Here is a 20,393-nt window from a genome sequence, read left to right as displayed (position 1 = left end):
CCCTTTAAATTAGTACCGTGACCATTGAAAGTCTGGGGCCTGGAGCCGAACAGCATGGGTGTGAAGACTGCCTCAGCTACTCACTTGGAGAAATCGATCCTTCTTTATATTGACTATGGCTCCACCCTGTACCATCTGTCTGATTTCGGCAGCTTACCTACCCTCTCAGTGACTCTGGTTCTTTATCTGTGAGTTGTGGGTATTACTAGTACTGGCTCTATGGTTATCTGTGAGGGCTTTGTATCTTATATGCACTGAAGACTGTTAGCTGTTGTCATCAAGTGCAGGAACCTGAAGCATGTTTTTATGTAATGTCCTTTCTACCTTTGTTACTGATGGTTTGTATGCCATGGAGGAAAAAGGCATGCCATTGTAATTAATAAATTTTATATAAGTTTAGTTAAATAATTCCATAAAAGGGGATTTAGTGTAACCATTTTAAATAGTGACCTGGTACAAATAACCATATTTTGAGGTCCTCTTAAGTCAGACCTATGATGGGTTCCAAGATATGCTGGGTGCCTCCAAGACACCTCTAGCAGATCCAAGATTATTACTCAGATGCTTCCACAATTTAGGGGTTAGAGATGCTGAAAACCTAGGAACCAGGCTCATTTGAGGGTTGTCCTCGGGCCCAGGCTGCAAGGATGTGTTTGTGTTTGAAAGGCATTAAAATGTAATAATCCATAACCTTGAACAAGTTAACTAACTTCTGAGCATCAGTACATTCATCTTTAAAATAGACATGATAATATCTACCTTATAAAGTTGTGATGAGGATCTCGCCACCGTTAACACAAAGTAAGGGCTCAATAGATTTTCTTCTTCCCCACCCTCTTCCTGAAGGGTAGAAATGGCTCACTTAGTAATCCCAGAGAGAGTAAACAGACAAAAACATAGTCAGGGATAAAACTGATTCAAAGTGTGTTTGCAATGGCTATTACTCTAAACAACTCCTGTCTTCAAAGCATTTGACCTAAAACTATCCCTGATAAATAAATGATGTCTTCTCTCTGCTATTCTTACTTTAAAGAAGAGCTTTGAAAAAATGCGGGTTCTGCATCTTTACATTGGAGAATGTAAAGAAACTGAGACATTCTAGCATATTCGATGCCAGAACTATACTTCTAAGTAAGACCAGCTTGTTGACTGAAAGGAAACAGAAGAAAAATATCACTACCTCTTGAGACTTTGCCTCCCTGACTGTCTTGCTGTTGCTCTGTTAGGTATTTATTTGACAGATTGGAGAATTAAGAGATTTTGTCATTCATACATTGCCCAGGATCCATTCACTAACCTAACTTACTTTCCCTCCTAATACCTAGATGAAAATTAGTGGCACTGAGTAAATGTGGGGTTTGATGAAGGAAGAGGAGGGAAGGTACATGAAACACCCAAGCAGAGAAAGAGGCTCGATACAGCTGGTACTGTTGTAGAGAGTAGACAAGAGTCAGTGTTGGCACAGACTAGACTTCAGGGGATCAGATCAGGTGCTCCTAGTGTTTAGAAAAACTAATCCCTTCCTTCCTCTACGCTGCCTGCCCTGTCTTTTGCTCCTAAAACTTGTATCATTAGTAGAGCAGCTAGTCTATCAAATTTTTTTTTTTCTAAATTATAACTTAAATAGGTTTTCTGGACTAGCCTGGATCCTCCTACCCACCTTCATTGTATATGAGTGAATACATTTCTAATAATTAAAGATGAACTTGTAAAACCAAACCCGATCTTAATTGTTACTTAGAGGTCATCTAAAATTTCTAATAGCTTGATATGTTTAATCCCAAATGACCAAAATGAGTTTCTTGTGTTTCCTCTGCATATTTTTGTTATAACTGAATGACAAAAGTTTAAATGCATTTAAATAAAGATTAGAAAACATAATCAATTCCAGTGAAACTGCATTTGACTGGAAAGTAAACTTCATAAATATTGATTTACTTATTATTATAAGATGAGGCACTTATCTCAGTGTAACTTGGGGTTTACATGAACAAGCAGGAAAGATCCATATATAACCAGAGCCTTTTAGAATCCTTATGTGCTGTCGATGCTGCTGTATTGAATAATGTACACTGAAACTCATAATTAAGTGCCTTACCCCAAGTCAAATTCCAGGAAGATTAAAGCTTCAATATTTTGAAACGAAGCAAGGAAACAAACAAAGAAAAGTGAATTAAAGATGTATTAAACTTGGGAGGGGAGAGGGAAATTGAAAGTTTATAACTCTTGTAGAAATCACCTAATATAAAAGGTACATGGACATTATAAAAATGCAAAACACCTATATATTTTAAGGTACTAATATATGGCAAGCAAATTATAAAAACAGTTTTAGCAAATATTACTTTATACATAGGCAAAATGTAATTATCTTTATTATATAGAAAATCTAAACCAAATACATACACACACATAAATATACTCTTAAACTATTAGGATTTAGAAAATGCTTGGAGAAATACAATTAGGAAAAATGATCAACATCATTAGATATTAAGTAAATTCAAAGGAAAACAAAAATACATGCTATATACTTGTTATATTCCTAAATTTTGCTTGTTTTAACAATTTTTTTTACAATAATGCTCTCTGTTCCTGGAGATACAGGAAATAAAGTCTTCTCTTCAGTAATGGAGCATTAAACTGCTGTGCCAAGCCATTGGGAAAGTAAGTTGATAGCATGAATCAATATGGTCATATTCCTTAAATGCACTGGTTTTCTTTTTTAAACAACACTTAAAAAAATATGGGAGATTATTTTACGAACTATATAGATGTCTAAACAATGTACTGTGTACTTGAAACTAATTTAAATAAATAAATTTTAAAAACATTTCTAGATATAAAACAACCTTCATATATTCATCATGATGTTCTTCGTAAAAGTGAAAAATGCTAAACCACCTAAGTGTTCAACAATAAAGGAAGTATTAAGTTAAATTTTAATACAATCATTGCATCTGATATCATGAGGCCTAAAAGTGAAGTTTTTGGTGACCATGTATGAAAAAGTATATTCTGTGTGATTCCTATATACTTAACTCTGTGTGGGAACATTCTGGAAAGAAACTCACTCAGGTGCTAACAGTGGTTGTCTTCACTCTACTTGGAGAGAAAAGAAGTATGTGAGGTGGTCAGAAATGTGAGATCTGAATTCAAATTGCCTGGCTTTAAATCCGGACTTGTCACTTGAATAGCTATTTGACTTTGATATTTACTAGCTGTAGGAACTAGACAAGTTTTAAGTTCACTGTGATTAGATTTCTCTATCAGTAAATTAGTGGTAAAACAGTACCTGAAGTTTCGTGAGGATTAAATTTACTAACACAGGAAAAGCACCGCCAACAATGCTTGGCATATACTAAGACCTCAGTAAGCATTAGCTATTTGCTATTTAAGTGGTAGAACCAATATGGGCAGACTTGCCTATACTTTTCTGCACTTTCCAAATCAACTTTTCTCTCTAGAACATATTATTGTTATATTAGAAAAAAAGCAATAAATATTTTCCTGAAGGTCCTGAAAACTGGATTAGCTAAATTTTCTAGTCACATCAATTTAGACTCTTAATTGAAATGTCACAATATTTAATCAAAGAATAGATATGTCTTGGTTGCTGAGACCCAAGAGTTGAAATTGGAATTGCAGTGACAATTGAAGTGAACTTTGTGTCACATTTCATAAGAGAAGAGCCCCATTTCATAAGAAGTTACGATGGTTCAGTTTTCTTAAAGGACTGCTTACATCCTTTGGAAAAACTGTGTCTACCCCGTACTCTCTCCCTCCTCCAACCTCTAGCTTTTAGATAACTCAGTGCTTCTCCTATAACATACATTTTAGTAATAGCTGGGGGGAAAAAATGAAAATATTTGCAATCATAGAACAAATAAATTTTCTTGAGCAAAGAGAGTAAATTAGGGAAAGTGGAGAGGGAGTAAATTTATTCAATACTTTTGTTAACTTCCAAACATTTCAAAAGTATCACGCATAATTCAATTATACATGTAAAGGTATCATTTAAAGATATATATCTCAAAGTTCCAGGAGCAGAAGGAAAATTAAGAGGAAATTACTTTCTCTTTCACCTAATTTTCCCTAAATTTTCAGGGAAATTTTTTGGAAAAAAAAGTCTCTACTCATTTTGCAGTCTTCTCTTGCCAGCAAATAATAAGTCTGTACAACGCAGTTGCCAAGGCGACGTCAGGATCATGTAGACGGAAAGTGTGGTGTACAGGCAGAGAGGTGATGTAAATGGATTAACAATGTGAACAAGAGGAGTTTTTTTAATTGGGAAAAAAAATAAATTTATACTACCCTTTATAAGTGGTCGTGCTAGCCATTCTAGCATCTGTCATTACAAAGGAACCCCATTATAATAAGGCTTTTATTTTTTTTATATTGCCTTGTTCATGGATACATGATTTGTCTCCTAGTTATGCCCCTATCTTTGTAACTCTGTACTGAGCCATGTCAAAATTGGTTCCACTGCATTTAAGTTAGACAAAGAAATTTTTCATTTGCTAAAGCCAGGAAATTTTTTTCTCTGAGTTCTGCTTGAAGCCCTGGATTCAGCCAGACTCTGCCAGACTAAGACTGAAAAGATAGGCACACTCCTTTCTCTTAAAGCAGCACAAATATTTGCTGCTTAAATAAATTTACTCTTGTCAAACAGGCATGATCACCCGCCAAAATGCTTGTTCATTTTTCTAGGATTATTGCTTCAGTTTCAAAAAAGACTTAATTTTTCTTTTTTTCTTTTTGTTTGTTTTCCCTTCAGGTACAATTCTTGGATTTGCCCTCCGACCATACAAAATGACCTACCGGGAAGTCAAGTACTTCTCCTTCCCTGGGGAGCTTCTGATGAGGATGTTACAGATGCTGGTGTTACCGCTTATCATCTCCAGTCTTGTCACAGGTACCTTAGGCAGTTTTGTTAAAAGTGTGCTTATTACAAAAGATCGCTTAGAAAAATAAACGCTTTAAGTTTCTGCTGGATGCATGCTCTGTTCTAGACAAAAAAAAAAAAAAAAATCCCTTCAAAATGATGGAAAGGAGGCTTTAGTAATGCATGAATGATTATAACTCGTATTTACCAATCACAAGAGGAAATGGATTTAAACAACCACGTAATCTAGTCTGCCTCACTTCGAAGAGGCGCCCTGCTAAACACTACACAACCAGCCTTCTCTGACCACAGCGATACAGTTGACAACAGCGTACAACAGGTCTGTTTTCTCACCCTCTTATCCCACCCAGATAACATCTGGTTGGACAGCCTATTAGCTATTGATGCAAGAATGCTTGTTCTCAGAGCCACCAGGACTTGAGCGGGAGCCTTCTTGGAAGCCTCATCAAGAGGTAATGCCCACAACACACTCACCAACTCTGATGCCACCAACACTATCTTTTCCTGGTGAACCCGCATGATTTCATTCCTTCTCCAGTTGTCCCCCACCCCCATTACCTTTCACAATGGTGGGAGAATGGGGAGGGGGTGGGAGATTTCCCCATCCAGATATTTTGTCAGTTGACACTTGGATTTTCAACGAATGGAAGCTTTGCAGGATAGGATTCTATTTTCTACGCCAGCGAGATAACAATTTACTTCTGCATGGGAAATGGTTAGAGTCATTTGTATGTGTGATTGGTGAATACAAATGGAGGCAAGAAGTTGCATAAAACTGTTTCTGTACATTCCTTCCTGCCCACTCTTCTCTTTCCCCACAGCACATCTCTGACTTGGAGAAGCAATGTCCATAGACACTGCCCCAGCAGGATGGTTTCTGGGTTTATAGCTAAAGCCCAGAACTCAGGTATTACTGACCCTGTTGTTCTCTTTTCCACCCTTGGCTCACTGTTCCCCCTTAGGCAATTCACTCCACCTATGTGAGCTGGCTCTGAACATCTTCTCCTCTTTTATTTAGTTCTCAAGGATATTTATAATCTCCTTTCAAGATCTCTGTGTAATAAGAACTTCATCGTACAACTCGAAAGTCATGGGGCAAGATTCTAAGTACTACATGCCTTAGGAGACTGGCTATTACTTGGACAGAAATTATGTCAGATTTTTCCTCAATGCTTGGCAGATCTCTGCTGGCTTCCACTTGCCCAGGTCTTTAAACAAGTGATCGCATGTACAGGAAGCTTCCATTGGAGGAAGAATTGCCCATAAAACAATCATGCAGACAGGAAGATTTGGGGCACTTGTTTTTGAAACTGGCCTGGCTGCTTGTTGACCAGGGATAATCATTTTAACCTCAATTCTTATCACAGAAGCTAGATTAGTGCCGATGTGAGGGCTCAACCTCATTTTATTACCCATGTGCTATCACTTTTCTGGGAAACAAGTTCTTTGCATGTAGAGGCCAGAACTCATATCTACCATTTTATTTAGTGGAGCAGGGCGTCCCTCTTCACCGTTCCTACTGGCTGGCATCTGAATTGAGTACCTGCAGTTTTCCTGGATGCAGCGGGGTCTTGGATTTCTTTGTACTGTCTCTTCAAGTGTTTAGAGGTTTCTGCTTTCTGGTAATTACGTTAAAAACCCACCACGTTACCCTTTATAAGTGGAAAGCCCTTGTTAGGTACAATTTGAGAAAATATTACTAGTAACTTTAGTTGTAACCTTAGTTGACAGTTACCTTGAAGGGGAATTTCTTGGTGTTTTCTAATACTTAATACATCAACTTTATTGAAGAAAGAAGAGCTTTTGTTGAGTAATTTTTCAGAGAAAGAAAAAAACCATGACACTATGACATGGTCCTTTTTTGCATGGTTAAAATGAAATTCATAGGTAAACCCTGGAGAAATCATTAACATTTATGATATCACTGAAGAGAAAAGAGTTATAAGATATAAGCAACCAATATAAAAGGAACTTTTAAAATGTAACCTAATTGCAAGTGTGAATGCTGTTACTTGGGGCCTTGAAGAGAGTGTCAGCTCTTTTCCAGGATTGTGTTAGGAAAAGAGACATAATTATTTAGTTTGCCAAAGATCTTTTTAAGGTGCTAATCTCAAACAAATAATTGCCAAGCTACACAGCAATTTAAATGCTTATAATTAATTGGAATGAATGACGGATTCAATAAGAATTTCCATCAGCATTTTAGTACAATGATTCTAAACCAAAGTGGGGTAGGACCCAGGGAGAATGAGAAGAACAGGGCATTCTTCCAATGACACACACCCCTGTGTGTATTGGGAGATGTCACTAAAGAACGTGTTGCCTAGGGAGGGAACTAAGTCAGGCTTCACTATTTTAGAATAGAAAAGCAAACTCAAATGCCTCCGGTAGCCAAGTAGGTGACCTATATATATGAAACTGCCATTTCAGGCTACTGTTTGTTTTCCTACTTTGATAGAATCATGGATACAGAGAAATATTTCTCTTCGACCAATAAAATGCCATGGCCAAGTGTGAAGATAAGTGCAAAGTGACCCAGCTACAGAAGAGTGTAGACAAATGAAGGAAAGGAGACTATTGTGACCTGAAAAGTATCAGCTCCAGCCAGTTGTTTCCATGTGTCACCAAGGCCCAAATCTTCTAATTTTTCAAGAGGATCCAAAATATCTAAAAAGTTTTAAGAACCTCTAGAGTTTTATATGTTTGTTCAGTTACCAGAACGAAACAGTGCAAGCCAAACGAAGCACATGTGCAGGCCAAATGCAACCCTCAGGCTACCAATACTGGAACTCAAGTTTGAGTGTCAGTGCTATAAATGATAAGAAACTCACCAATCCACTTGTGCGCACATCAGACTAGCACTAGGTTTCATGTGTTACCTTATCCCACTGTTGACAGTTCCATGCCAAAGCTTATTCAACGTGGAATCAGCTACTCAATACCATATGTGTTGCACACTAAACAAATAGCTATTGGAAAACCCTCCTCTCCATTTTCTGGGTATCACCACATTGTGTCATAGCTGTGCTGTTCTTTTCTGCACCCAGCAGGAGCACCAGAATAAGAACTTAGAGGTCGTGCTCCCATAGAAAGTATTTCGCAGTGGGAAAATGCTGACAGACTTAGTGCTCTAAAGTTCAAAAGTCCCGGGTTCTGTGCAGACGTAAATTGAAATGCATAAAACCCTTATTGCTTTTCTTGGATTAGGCATTTTCTTTTAAAAGATCCTATAAATTTAATTGTACTGAAGTCACATTTAAATCTAAGTTTCTCATACTTGAAACAGCCGCGTTTCTGAGTTGTGCCTAAAAAGTGGCTGCAAACCATGTTCTCTTTTTCCTTAACTTTAAACTCCAATCTTTACAAACATCCTTGGTGTGTGTTAGCGTTCCAGATGCTGCCAAGGAGATGCCGAGATAAAGCCTAATGGCTAGATTTGTACTCAAGTACTTTTTTTTGAACAAGAAGAATATGCCTGTGCCAACACACCACAAAATAAAATAAGGGTTTGGCACCAATTTCTATTGATTTGGTCAGAATAGACAGCCAAACTAGATATTTCTTGCCAAAAAAAATATTAGTTGGTTTGGCTGGCTTAGCCTGATTAAATTTACTAGATAATAATTAAACTCCATTTCACATTGTGCTATGTAGACATAACTATCATTTCCTTTTTACTTCTGAATCTTTTCAAAAACTAGTACTCTCTTCTTTTCTCATTCTAAGTATACATTCCTCCTCAATCACTTACCTAAAAAGGAATCTTTCCTGTCTCCAATTTTCTGGAAGGGAAGATGGGGGGAATCACTTTTGACAAACAATCACTGTGGGATTGGGCAAATTGTAAATGAAAGGTTGGTGAGGGAGTATCAACAGCAATAGTAAAAGTACCAGCAATGTCTGGGACCTATGGTAGGGCATCCTGGAGGAAGGATTAAAAAATACATGAAATTTATCTTTTAACATTCATTCATTCATTCATTCATATTTTTTTTTTGGCATCTAGAATGAAGCATGCACACTCACACATACACACACACACATACATCAAACAAAACAAACTACCTACCCACCTATAATCCCTCCTTCATAAGATAAGCTCCATGATACGTGTTGTATATTCCTTAGGCAGCTTCCTCCCAAATTAATAGACCAATGAATTCAGTGGAATGTGAGACTTAGTTATAGGTGAAGCCGCCAAGCTTCAATCCCCAGCAAGGGGCTCTCTTATCTGAGGAAATAAGAGTAGAGACAATAAATGTACCTCAAAGTATGACCCTTGGCTTCAGAGAGATGACAGTTGCAATAAGAGTGATCTCAAATTTTGTCATTTTATTTAACAAAAGAGGGCGAAAACTGCACTAGACAATTCTTAATTCTTGGACATGTCAAGGGTTTGTTAAGGGCTTGCAAAAATGAGAGAAATCGCTTAAGAAAAATTTAATATTTTTAACTATTTATTGTCATGTCTCTGGAGTATAGGTGAGGCTTCTTGGAAACACTACGAACACTTATGTACAAGAAAAGGGACTATAGATTTATCCTATTTCCCTAATGTATACTTTTTATTGAAGAAAAAAATATCTATCTTAGGTGGGGAGCAGTTTCTTTGGCCCTCCCTTTCATTCTCTGTAAAATGTCATGGCACTTTGTGGATTTATACCTGACACAGTATCTGCTCAATTAGTGGTAGCTACTGGCAATGAGTAGCGGCAGTAAGACTTGTTCTGGTAGTCCACATTGTGTAAATGATCATTCTAGAGCAAGTAAAGAGAGCTCAGTTCAGAGACAGGTAACATGCTCAGTCGAGCTCCAGATTCCATGTGTCTCATTCGTCTGCGATCCTTGCAGCAATCGCTGCTATTTAAGGGTAAATAAAAGAAACCATGAAGTTAATCAAGTAACAACATAGGAGGCAGAGAGAATTCCTTCCTCTCAACTGAAGGGGATTGGTTTCTGCCCTGCAGCATGAGATGTGATTACCTTCTGACAGCTGCATAATTCTAAATATTATCATTTGTTATACAACTCCCTAGTCTTTCCTGAGAAACTCCAGGCCCAGTGTGTGGCACCATGGAATCCATTCAGCAGCAAATTCCACACTCTGCTTACATGCTGTGAGCAGATCTTTCCAGCTAACCAAAACTTTAGACAAACTGAGTCTCTGTCTCAACATGTGAACATCCATCATTGCAGCCTGGAAATAAGCCAGAAAGAAGCTTTAACCCAGCTCATTTGAAGCCAACAGGATGGTTCCACTTTATTTTCTTTCTAGGTCTGTTCAGAAACATTGGAAGCAAGGCCAAGTAATGTCCATCCAGGGAGGGAGGTTGTAGAATATAATGGGAGACCCAGCTAAGGGCATTATAAGCAAAAGAGATCTCGGTGATTAAATGCATTTTTTACTTATTTTTACTTATTTTTTCAGTAGCTTTGGACTTTGGTAAGATGTGCACAAAGTCATTTAAATCTAGCTGTCCCATACTTCCAGGTTCTGGTCAAGATGGTGGAGTTGATAAATGCTTTGACCATGACCTCCTCCCATAACCACATCAAAATATACAATTAAATTATAGAAAAATCAACCTGAAGAACCATCTGAAGACTAACTAAACAGAAATCCTATAACTAAGGATATAAAGAAGAAAATACATAGAGACTGGTAGGAGGGGTAGAGACTCAAACAGACTGGTCCCACACCCACATGTAGCAGTTGAGAATTGGGAGGAATACCTCAGCCACAGAGATCTCCTCTGAGGAGTAAGGAGTCCCAGTCTCACACTGGGCTTTCCTGCCCCAAGCACCAATGCCAGGAAGAGAAGCCTCCACAACATCTGACTATGAAAATGAGCAGGGATTCCAGTTCATCCAGGTGAGACAGAAGACTACTGGAAACCCAACCATCCTCTTAAAGGGCCCAAGCACAGATTCACTCACTTGCAGGCACTCATCCTGGGCACTGGCAGACAGACAGCAGCTTGGCAGGCACCAGAGACATACAGTGAAAAACTGAGTTTTGTGGCTTCAGGACAACAGCTAAAGGGACAGCTGCCATTGTCTCCACATTGGACCCTCCTCTCAAATAGCTAAAGCTGAATTTGCATTAGCCTGGTGAACTCAACTCACTCCACCCTGGTGATCCCTGAGACTGTGCCCCACCCAACTTATGCCCCACCTAACTTATGCCCCACTGGAGCCTCTTTCAAGAGTAGGCAACTGGCCTTGGCCCGCACTGCAGTCTTCCTTAAAAAACTCCTAAAGGACTGCAGGCCCCAGGCAGATGACAGATGACCTAAATGTGCCCTGTGCCTTTTGCTGAGTGGCCCCAGGCTCAGCTCTGGTGCCAAATCTAAATTTTTATTAATCTGATGAATACCACTTGCCTCACCATGGTGGCTCCCTAAGATGCTGCCTCACCCAACTCATGTATCACTAGGGGCTCTTTTAGTGACCGAGCCTTACAGGCGGCTGGTAGGCAATGACAAGCCTGGTAGTGGTGGCAGCTGGCTCTGGTTCACAGTACGTACTCTCCCATGCACCTCCAGGTCCAACATCAGCAGCTACTAACTGCAGATTGCTTTGTAGATTCTGCCAGGTAGCCTGCCAGCCAGTCACAAGCAGCAGCTGATCTTGGCTTGCACCGGAGCCCCTTGCAAGAGGTCCCAGAATTAACACAGCCGGTGGTCACCTTCAGACCATAACAGAGCACTACCTGATCTGTTGAGATGATTACCTAACAGATCATCTCAACAGGCACTAGAGCCCACTGGAGCAAATCCTACTCCATGAGGTCAGCTCCTGCACAGCAGCTTGTGTGCTGCGGTTATAGCCAATCCTTACAGCAGTCAACCTGGGGGTCAAATCCAACCATTGATGTACCAACAGCAGTCAAGGCTCAACTACAACAGGAGTGCACACACAATGCACACAAGGGACACTTCTGGGAAACCCAGCTCAGGTGATCAGGGAGATTGTACCACTGGGCCCCACGAGACACCTACTACATAAGGCCACCCTGTCAAGACTGGGAGACATAGCAGATCCACCTAATATATAGAAACAAACACAGAGAGGAAGCTGAAATGAGGAGACAAACATGTTCCAAATAAAAGAACAGGAAAAAACTCCAGTTAAAGAGCTAAATGAAATGGAGGCAAGCAATCTACCAGATGCAGTGTTCAAAACACTGGTTTTAAGGATACTCAAGGAACTTAGTGACAATTTCAATGAAGAGATAGTATAAGGGTGTAAAGACCATGGGAAAGAACCAATCAGAAATGAAGAATACAGTAACCGAAGTGAAGAATACACTAGAAGAAATCAACAGCAGATTGGATAAAGCAGAGGATTCAATCAGTGATTTGGAAGATAAGGTGGCAGAAAACACCAATCAAAACAGCAACAAGACAAAAAGAATTTTAAAAAATGAGAATTTAAGAGACCTCTGGGACAACATCAAGTGTAACAACATTCACATGAGAGGGTGAGGTACCAGAAGGAGAAGAGAAAGAACAAGAGATTGAGCATCTAGGAAGACATAATGACCGAAGCGCCCCTATCCTGGTGAGGGAAATGGACATACAAGTCCAGAAAGCACAGAGAGTCTCAACCAAGATAGACCCAAAGAGGCCCCCACCAAGACACATTATAATTAAAACTGCAAAAATTAAAGACAAAGAGGGAATCTTTAAAGCAGCAAGAGTCATAGGAGAGGACTTTAACACCCCATTGACATCAATGGACAGATCTTCCAGGCAGAAAATCAACAAGGAAACAGCAGCCTTAAATGACATTTTAGACCAGATGGATTTAATTGACATTTTTAGAGCATTTCATCCCAAAGCAGCAGAAAACATATTCTTTTCAAGTTCACATGTATTATTTTCTAGGATAAAACATGTGGTAGGCCACAAAATAAGTCTCGATAAATTTAAAAAGATTGAAATTATATCAAACATATTCTCCAACCACAATGGTATAAAACTAGAAATCAATTGCAAGAAAAAAACTGAAAAACATGCAAACATATGGAGGCTAATAACATGCTTCTAAATAATAAATAGATTAACAGTGAGATCCAGGAAGAAAGTCAAAGATATCTTGAGACAAATGAAAACACAATGACCCCCAATCTATGGGACACATCAGAAACAGCCCTAAGAGGGACATTTGTAGTGATACAAGCCTATCTCAAGAAACAAGAAAAATTTTAAATACACAATCTAGCCTTACACTTAAAGGAACTAGAAAAAGAACAACAAACAAAGCCTAGAGTAGAAAGAAGGAAATAATAAAGATCAGAGCAGAAATAAACACGGGAGTCTAAGAAAATAATACAAAAGATCAATGAAACCGAAAGCTAGTTCTTTGAAAAGCTAAACAAAATTGATAAACCTTTAACCAGACTCATCAAGAGAAAAAGAGAGAAGACTCAAATAAGTAAAATCAGAAATGGAAGAGGTGAAGTGACAACTAACACCACAAAAATACCAAGGATTATAAAAAAAGTACTATGAACAATTATTTGCCAACAAAGTGGACAATCTGGAATTTCTAAATTCCTACCCTCTCAAGACTGAGTCAAGAAGAAACAGAAAATCTGAACTAACGGATTACTACTATCAAAACTGAATCAATGACCAAAAAACTCCCCCAAAACAAGTTCTTAACCAGATGAATTCACAGGTGAATTTTACTAAACATTCAAAGAATTAACACCTAGCCTTCTAAACTATTCCCAAAAAATGCAAGAGAAAGGAAAGCTCCCTAGCTCATTTTACGAGTCCACCATAACCCTATTCCAAAAACAGACAAAGACATTGCAAAAGAAGAAAATTATAGGCCGATATTCCTGATGAACATAATGCAAAAACCCTCAAAAATATTAGCAAACCGAATTCAGCAATACATAAAAAAGAGCATACACCATGATCAAGTGGGATTTATTCCTGGGATGCAAAGTTGGTTCAATATCTCCAAATCAATCAATGTGATCACATAAAGAAAATAAAGTATAAAAACCATATGAGCGTATCAATAGATGCAGAAAAAGCATTTGACAAAATCCAGCATCCATTTTTGATAAAAACTCTCAGCTAACTGGGAATAGAGGGAATACTTCAACATAATTAAGGCCGTATATGACAAACCCACAGTTAACATACTCAGTAAGGAAAAACTAAAAGAGTTGTCCTTAAGATCAGGAACAAGAAAAGGATGTTCACTTTCACCACTTTTATTCAATATAGTATTAGAAGTCCTAGCCACAGCAATCAGAAAAAGAAAAAGAAATAAAAGGCATCCAAATTGGAAAAAAAAGATGTAAAACTGTCATTATTTTCAGATCACATGATACTACATATAGAGAACTCCAAAGTTTCCACCAAAAAAAAAAAAAAAAAACTATTAGAACTTACAAACCAATTCAGTAAAGCAGCAGGATACAAAATTAATATATAGAAATTGGTTGCATTTTATACACCAATAACAAACTCTCAGAAAAAGAAATTAAGAAAACAATTTCATTTACAATTGCATCAAAAAAAAATACCTAGTAATAATTTAACCAAGGAAGTGAAAAACCTGTACTCAGAAGATTATAAGACATTGAAGAAAGAAATTGAAGAAGACACAAATAAATAGAAACACCTATCATGCTCATGGATGGGAAGAAGTAGCATTATTAAAATGTCCATACTACCCTAAGCAATCTATAGATTCAGTGCAATTCCTATCAAAATACCAAAGGCATTTTTCACAGAACTAGAACAAATAATCTTAAAAATTTATATGGAACCATGAAAGACCCTGAATAGCCAGAAAAAAAAAAAAACTTAGAGAAAGAAGAACAAAGTTGGAGGTATCATGCTACCTGATATCAAACTATACTACAACACTATAGTAATCAAAACCAATGATCCTGGCATAAAAATAGACACATAGAGAGTCCAGAAATAAAACCACACCTGCATGATCGATTAATCTATGACAAAGGAGGCAAACGTATACAATGGGGCAAAGACATCTGTTCAATAAATGGTGTCAGGAAAACGAGAGATACATGCAAAAAAAATAAAACCAGACCACTTTCTTACACCATATACAAGAATAAACTCAAAATGGATTAAACTTAAATATAAGACCCCAAACCATAAAAATCCTAGAAGAAAACATAGGCAGTAAATCTCTGACATTGTTCTTAGTAATATTTTTTTCTGATTGGGAAACAAGAAACAATAAATGAATGGGACTACGTGAAACTAACTAAAAAGTTTTTGCACAGCAAAGGAAACTATCGACAAGATGAAAAGACAACTAACTTCCTGAATGAGAAAAGACACTTGCCAATAAATCCAATAAGGGATTAATATCCAAAATATAAAAAACACATACAACTTAACATCAAAAAACAATCCAATTAAAAATGGGCAGAGGACCTGAATAGATGTTTCTCCAAAGAGGATATACAGTTGCCCAATAGACAGAAAAAGATGCTCAATGTCACTAATCAGCAGAGAAATGCAAATTAAAACCACAATGAAATATCACCTCACACTTGCCAGAATGGCAATCATCAGTAAATCAACAAACAGCAAGTGCTGGTGCAGACATGGGAAAAAGCCGATTCCAAATGGGTGTAGTCACTGTGGAAAACAATATGGAGATTTCTTTAAAAATTAAAAATAGAACTACCTTATGACCCAGCAATTCTACTTCTGGTTATTTATCTGAAAAAAAAAATCCAAAATGTTAATTCAAAAAGATATATGCCCCTATGTTCATTGCAGCATTACAATAGTCAAGATGTGAAAGCAAGCTAAGTACTCATCAATAGACAATTGGATAAAGAAGAGGTGGTACATATATACAATGAAATAATACTCAGCCATAAAAAAGAATAAAATCTTACCATTTGCAACAACATGGATGGACTTAGAGGGCATTATGCTAAGTGAAGTTAGTCAGACAAAAACAAATGCCATGTAATTTAACTTATGTGTGGAATCTAAAGAACAAAAACAAGCATACATAAATACAGAAACAGACTTATAGGTACAGAGAACAAACTAATGATTGCCAGATGGTAGGCGGATCGGGGGGCTGAGTGAAAATGGTGAAGGGATTAAGTACAAAATGGTAATTATCAAATAGTCACAGGGATATAAAGTACAGCATAGGGAATGTAGTCAATAATAGTGTAATAACTATGTATAATGCCAGGTGGGTACTAGACTTATCTGGGGGACCATTTTGTAAATTATATAAATGTCTAACCACTAAGCTGCATACCCAAAATTAATACAAAACAATATCAAATGTCAACTGTAACTGAAAAAAAATTTTTAAAGAAATTTATACATCCGAAAAATAAAAAGATAATGAGTTTTTAAAAGTCTAGCTGTCCCAAAAAATGTCTACTTTGCCATTGCAGATAATTTCATTCGATAAGCATTTGTTGAGGTTTTTTATGGACTGGCTTCTTTTCTGGGACATGAAGATACCAAAATGAAGAAGACAAGGTCCCTGACCCCAAGGAGTTCAAAGTGTGGTTAAGAGATAGACTTGTGACTGAGAGAACACAGGGTAATGGTGACTCAGGCAGGATGAGCCCAGTGGGGGAACAAAGTAAGGAACAGGCAATGCCACCCTTCCTCTTCCTGACTCTCCAGTTTTCAGGCTCTCTAGTCAGGAAACAACTCTATTGGTAGGCAAAGGAGTCTATTTGTTTGGCTGGTTTTTGTTTTTGGTTTATTATTATAATTTTTTTTTTGGTCCTGCCTTGTTTTCTTCACACCTGACTCTTTTACCATTAAATGCAGTAAGAGCCAGATGTGAGACTCTGAGAGGTTCTCAGTAAAAGTCATTGCTGAGAATGCAGCCTCACAGATTGTGAGTCAGAGAGAGAAGATGCACCTGACAGGATTTCAACCACAGAAACTTTCCATTTCAGAGGGGAGTTGGGAGACCTGAGGCTCTCTGAGCCAGAAGGCATGTAGAGGTAAAACCGTAACGAGGCACTCAGGGCAGGAACCCCTCTCCAGCACCCCTGGAGGATGGCCATCAGCTACCACCTGAACATTGCATTTTCAGATGGTCCAGACTGTTGAGCTGAAGTCTGCCTCCTTTAAGGTCCACCCATGGTCCTAACTGCATCATGTGGAACAATCAGATGGTCTCAGTAGGGCACTGAGCTCAGTCTAGGTGTCCCAATTCTTCTCATATGCCCAATTCTTCTAGTTGCTTCTACCCTGGTTACCCTCCCCTGCACCCTTTTGTGTTCCCAGAATTGAATCCAGTGTCCTAGATGTCACATATCTGACTAGGGATAGTGACCTTGACCCAACCCTCTGCTAATACCAGCTGGGGTTGGGTCGGCTGTTGTATAAGCTGCAACAAACCATTGACTCAGAAGAGTTCAGCCTGTGGTCGCCTAATCCCTCAGAATTGAATTATGGGGGGAAAAATTTTGGTAAAAATGGAACATTTCTTGAGTTGAAAGATCAGAAACTGTAGGCTTAAGGCTCTGTGTAAGATGGAACTTTCCAGAAGGTTTCAGCCTGCACAAATTAGGATTTCTTATCAGTGAATTAAAGCAGCTTCAAGTTTACCTGCAGTTTTGATCGGTTTTTGTTTGTAAGGAATTTTAGAAAGTTTCCTTAAAATTAAAACAAAATTTAAAAGCTTCCTTTAAAATTAAATTTTTCTCTAAGAAAAATAAATTTTTTACCAATTTGATCATTCCCTTCAAACCATTGTTGGAATTGAAGTCCATGGGAAGTGTTGGGAAGAGATACTTATCTTCCGTTGATATTATAATGGCTTCTTGGAGAGCGAATTACCTGATAGATTGACTAGAGATTTGTGCTTAAAGGCTGAAAGTGGTGGGTGAGACCTGGGTGACAGGAATGCTTCTGCATGAGACACTAACTTGTACACTTCTAATTTCTGGCATTTACATTACGAGAAATTGTACTGCCCCATTCAGATTAATTAAGCGACGTGGGATGTAGTACCCAGGCTCGGCCTCCCACCCATCTCAGAAGTCTTCAATTAATTGGTCTGAAATGAGGCTGGATAACTATAAAATGTATATTTTATAGTTATCCAGGTGACTTTACTGTGCACCCAGAGATGAGGACCATCACTTTGCAGTTTTTCTAGACTTGTTCTTTGAGATGTTGCCACTTAGTTCAGGTCCTTAATAGTTCAGATACCCTCTCTTCCAGGAAGTCTTCCCTAGCTTTCCCCTGGCACCTACTAATACATATTCCCAGAGGAATAGCATTATTTATTCCATACAATTTTATTTAAAGTCATTTAAATAAAATGAATGCTTACTATATGTATAAGTAAAACAATATAGAAATATACAAAGCAAACCACAGAAGTATTCCCACACATACACGGGGACACCAGTCTCTTGACGCTGATTTGACTGGACTTCTGCTAAGAGAACTGCTTACCCTGGGAATAACTGGGAACCTGCATTCCATTATAAAAGACTTCTTTGTGTCCCATAAAGCCAAGTAAAAAGATGGGGTTTCTACCAGCAGAAAGACAGATAAAGAAATAGAGAGACAGAGAGAGAAGGTTCTACAGCCAGACAAGGCTTTTGGTGCCTTAGATTGTATATTTCTAGGGGTGAGTACTCTGTCTTTCCTGTGTTCCATGTATACTGGCATTTCGTGAGAAGCAGAAAAGGGCTTTGGGGTGGTGGTATCCTCTGTTGGAGGATTGATCTGCCAGAATGATCCAGCCAATTTTGAGTCTGCATAGAATCTTGGTTCCCAAGTCTTATGTTTCTGCAAATTCTTTTTTTTTTTTTTTCAGGCAAGATAATCTTCTTTTTAGCTTCTCCATGGAGAAGATCTTTGTAATAACCTCAGCTCCCCAGGCTGAAGCCAGTGCACCCATGATTGCCCTTGCTTTACTAACCTATCAACATCTACGCAGAGGTGTAACACTTTTCAAATGTTTGTTTCCTAGACTTCCTCATATGAGGAAAGGGGTTTTGCCAAATTTGTATTTGAAAAACAACAACAGCAACAACAACAACAATTGCTTGAGTTTCCATCTGAGTTTTCTTCAGAGGGAAGAAACTTCCCCTAAATTACTAAGGGGATTTCTTTTCACAGGGCATTGGATTAAAGTTGGTTAGTACCTGAGCTCTGTGATTCTGGGGGCAAGTGAACAAGTCAGAAGGAACTGGTGGCTAATCTTTTAAGATGAGTTCTGTAGGAAGAACGGGATGAATGTAGGTGTCCTGGCCCATTAAAATGACATCCATATTACCAGGATTTGTCAATACTGTTGGGGAAAAAAATCTACATCTATACACACACAATCGTATTTGATCTGCAATATCCTTAGGTCCCCTCCCCAACCTACACTCCCTCCAACTACTAGATTATTTTGAAGCAAACCAGAAATTTCATTACATTTCTAAAAGCAAAAGAAATGTAACAGGTATACCATTTAAAATAATTTTGACATATTTTATGGTTTTTCACCACACACACACACCAAGAGCTGTCAGTCACTTGAAGAAAGTGTTGTCAGCCAAGCTCTTTACTTTTGTTCCATTTATGGCACAAACTTCTCTATCAGTGCTTTATATTAATTACCAAAACTCCCTTGCAACCACAGCATGATACATCTTTAGTAGGAAATAATTCAATAAAGTGTTGACGCTATGAAATTTTGGGACACAGTTTTTCTTCATAGTACAATAGGAATGTGTGTATGTGTAAGCATAGTTTTGTATGTGTGTTCTTTTTTCCAAAGTCCTCCCAACTCTGAAAAGTGCTATAGTTCGACCATACCTCTACTGTTGGTAACTTTTTTAATTTAAAACTTTTCCAGAATTTTTTTCTGTACATTAAGGTTTCTCAACTATAGTAGTTCTAGTTAAGCTGTAATTTAAATGCATTATTTACAAAGGTGTTTGTATGAAGAGCTGAAGTTTTAATCTTTTAAAACTTCCTGAAAGTATATTGTAAAAATTTCCCAAATTATAATATAGTGATACATGCAAAAAATTTTTAATATCAGTATACCTAACCTACACTCATTAAATATTTAAGAAAAAAAATGAAAATGTTAGTAGTTTCTATACTGGAGTCTTAGAAAGTATACTTAATGACATATCTGAAGGCATTCCTTTGATATGGACCCCAAAGATAGTCTTAGCGCCAGACATTAATGTAGTAGTTCTTAAACATATTTAGGAATAAAACTAAAAATTCATAACACTCTTATAGGTACATTAAAAATATTTACATATTGAATTCTAAATGACATAAGAACACATTTAGAATGAGAAAATATGGCTCTTGTGTAGTATAAGAGCAGAACTATAAGTATGTTTCCATAAACACTATATGCTGTTAAATCTACGCTTGTTGACAATTTCAAAAATCATGTAGGTATAATATCTCATAGTTTTCAAGCCCTTATTCTGCTATTATTCAGATGAGTAAAAGGCAAG

The 20,393-nt window shown here is 37.7% G+C and overlaps 1 protein-coding gene across 2 annotated transcripts in view; it reads left to right on the top strand.

Annotated features, from left to right (window-relative positions):
* The window catches only part of SLC1A3 (solute carrier family 1 member 3), a 94,690-nt gene that overhangs the window by 32,680 nt on the left and 41,617 nt on the right, over positions 1-20,393 (top strand). For both annotated transcript variants that reach the window (XM_016142465.2, XM_036225759.1), the window contains one exon: positions 4,778-4,915. In XM_016142465.2, the coding sequence (XP_015997951.1) occupies positions 4,778-4,915 (138 nt within the window). The remainder of the gene's footprint in view (positions 1-4,777; positions 4,916-20,393) is intronic.

Source organism: Rousettus aegyptiacus, unplaced genomic scaffold (genome assembly GCF_014176215.1).
Source record: "Rousettus aegyptiacus isolate mRouAeg1 unplaced genomic scaffold, mRouAeg1.p scaffold_m13_p_8, whole genome shotgun sequence".
NCBI lineage: Eukaryota > Metazoa > Chordata > Mammalia > Chiroptera > Pteropodidae > Rousettus > Rousettus aegyptiacus.
The sequence above is the reverse complement of the archived record's forward strand: the minus strand, read 5'-3'. Positions and strand labels throughout refer to the sequence as shown.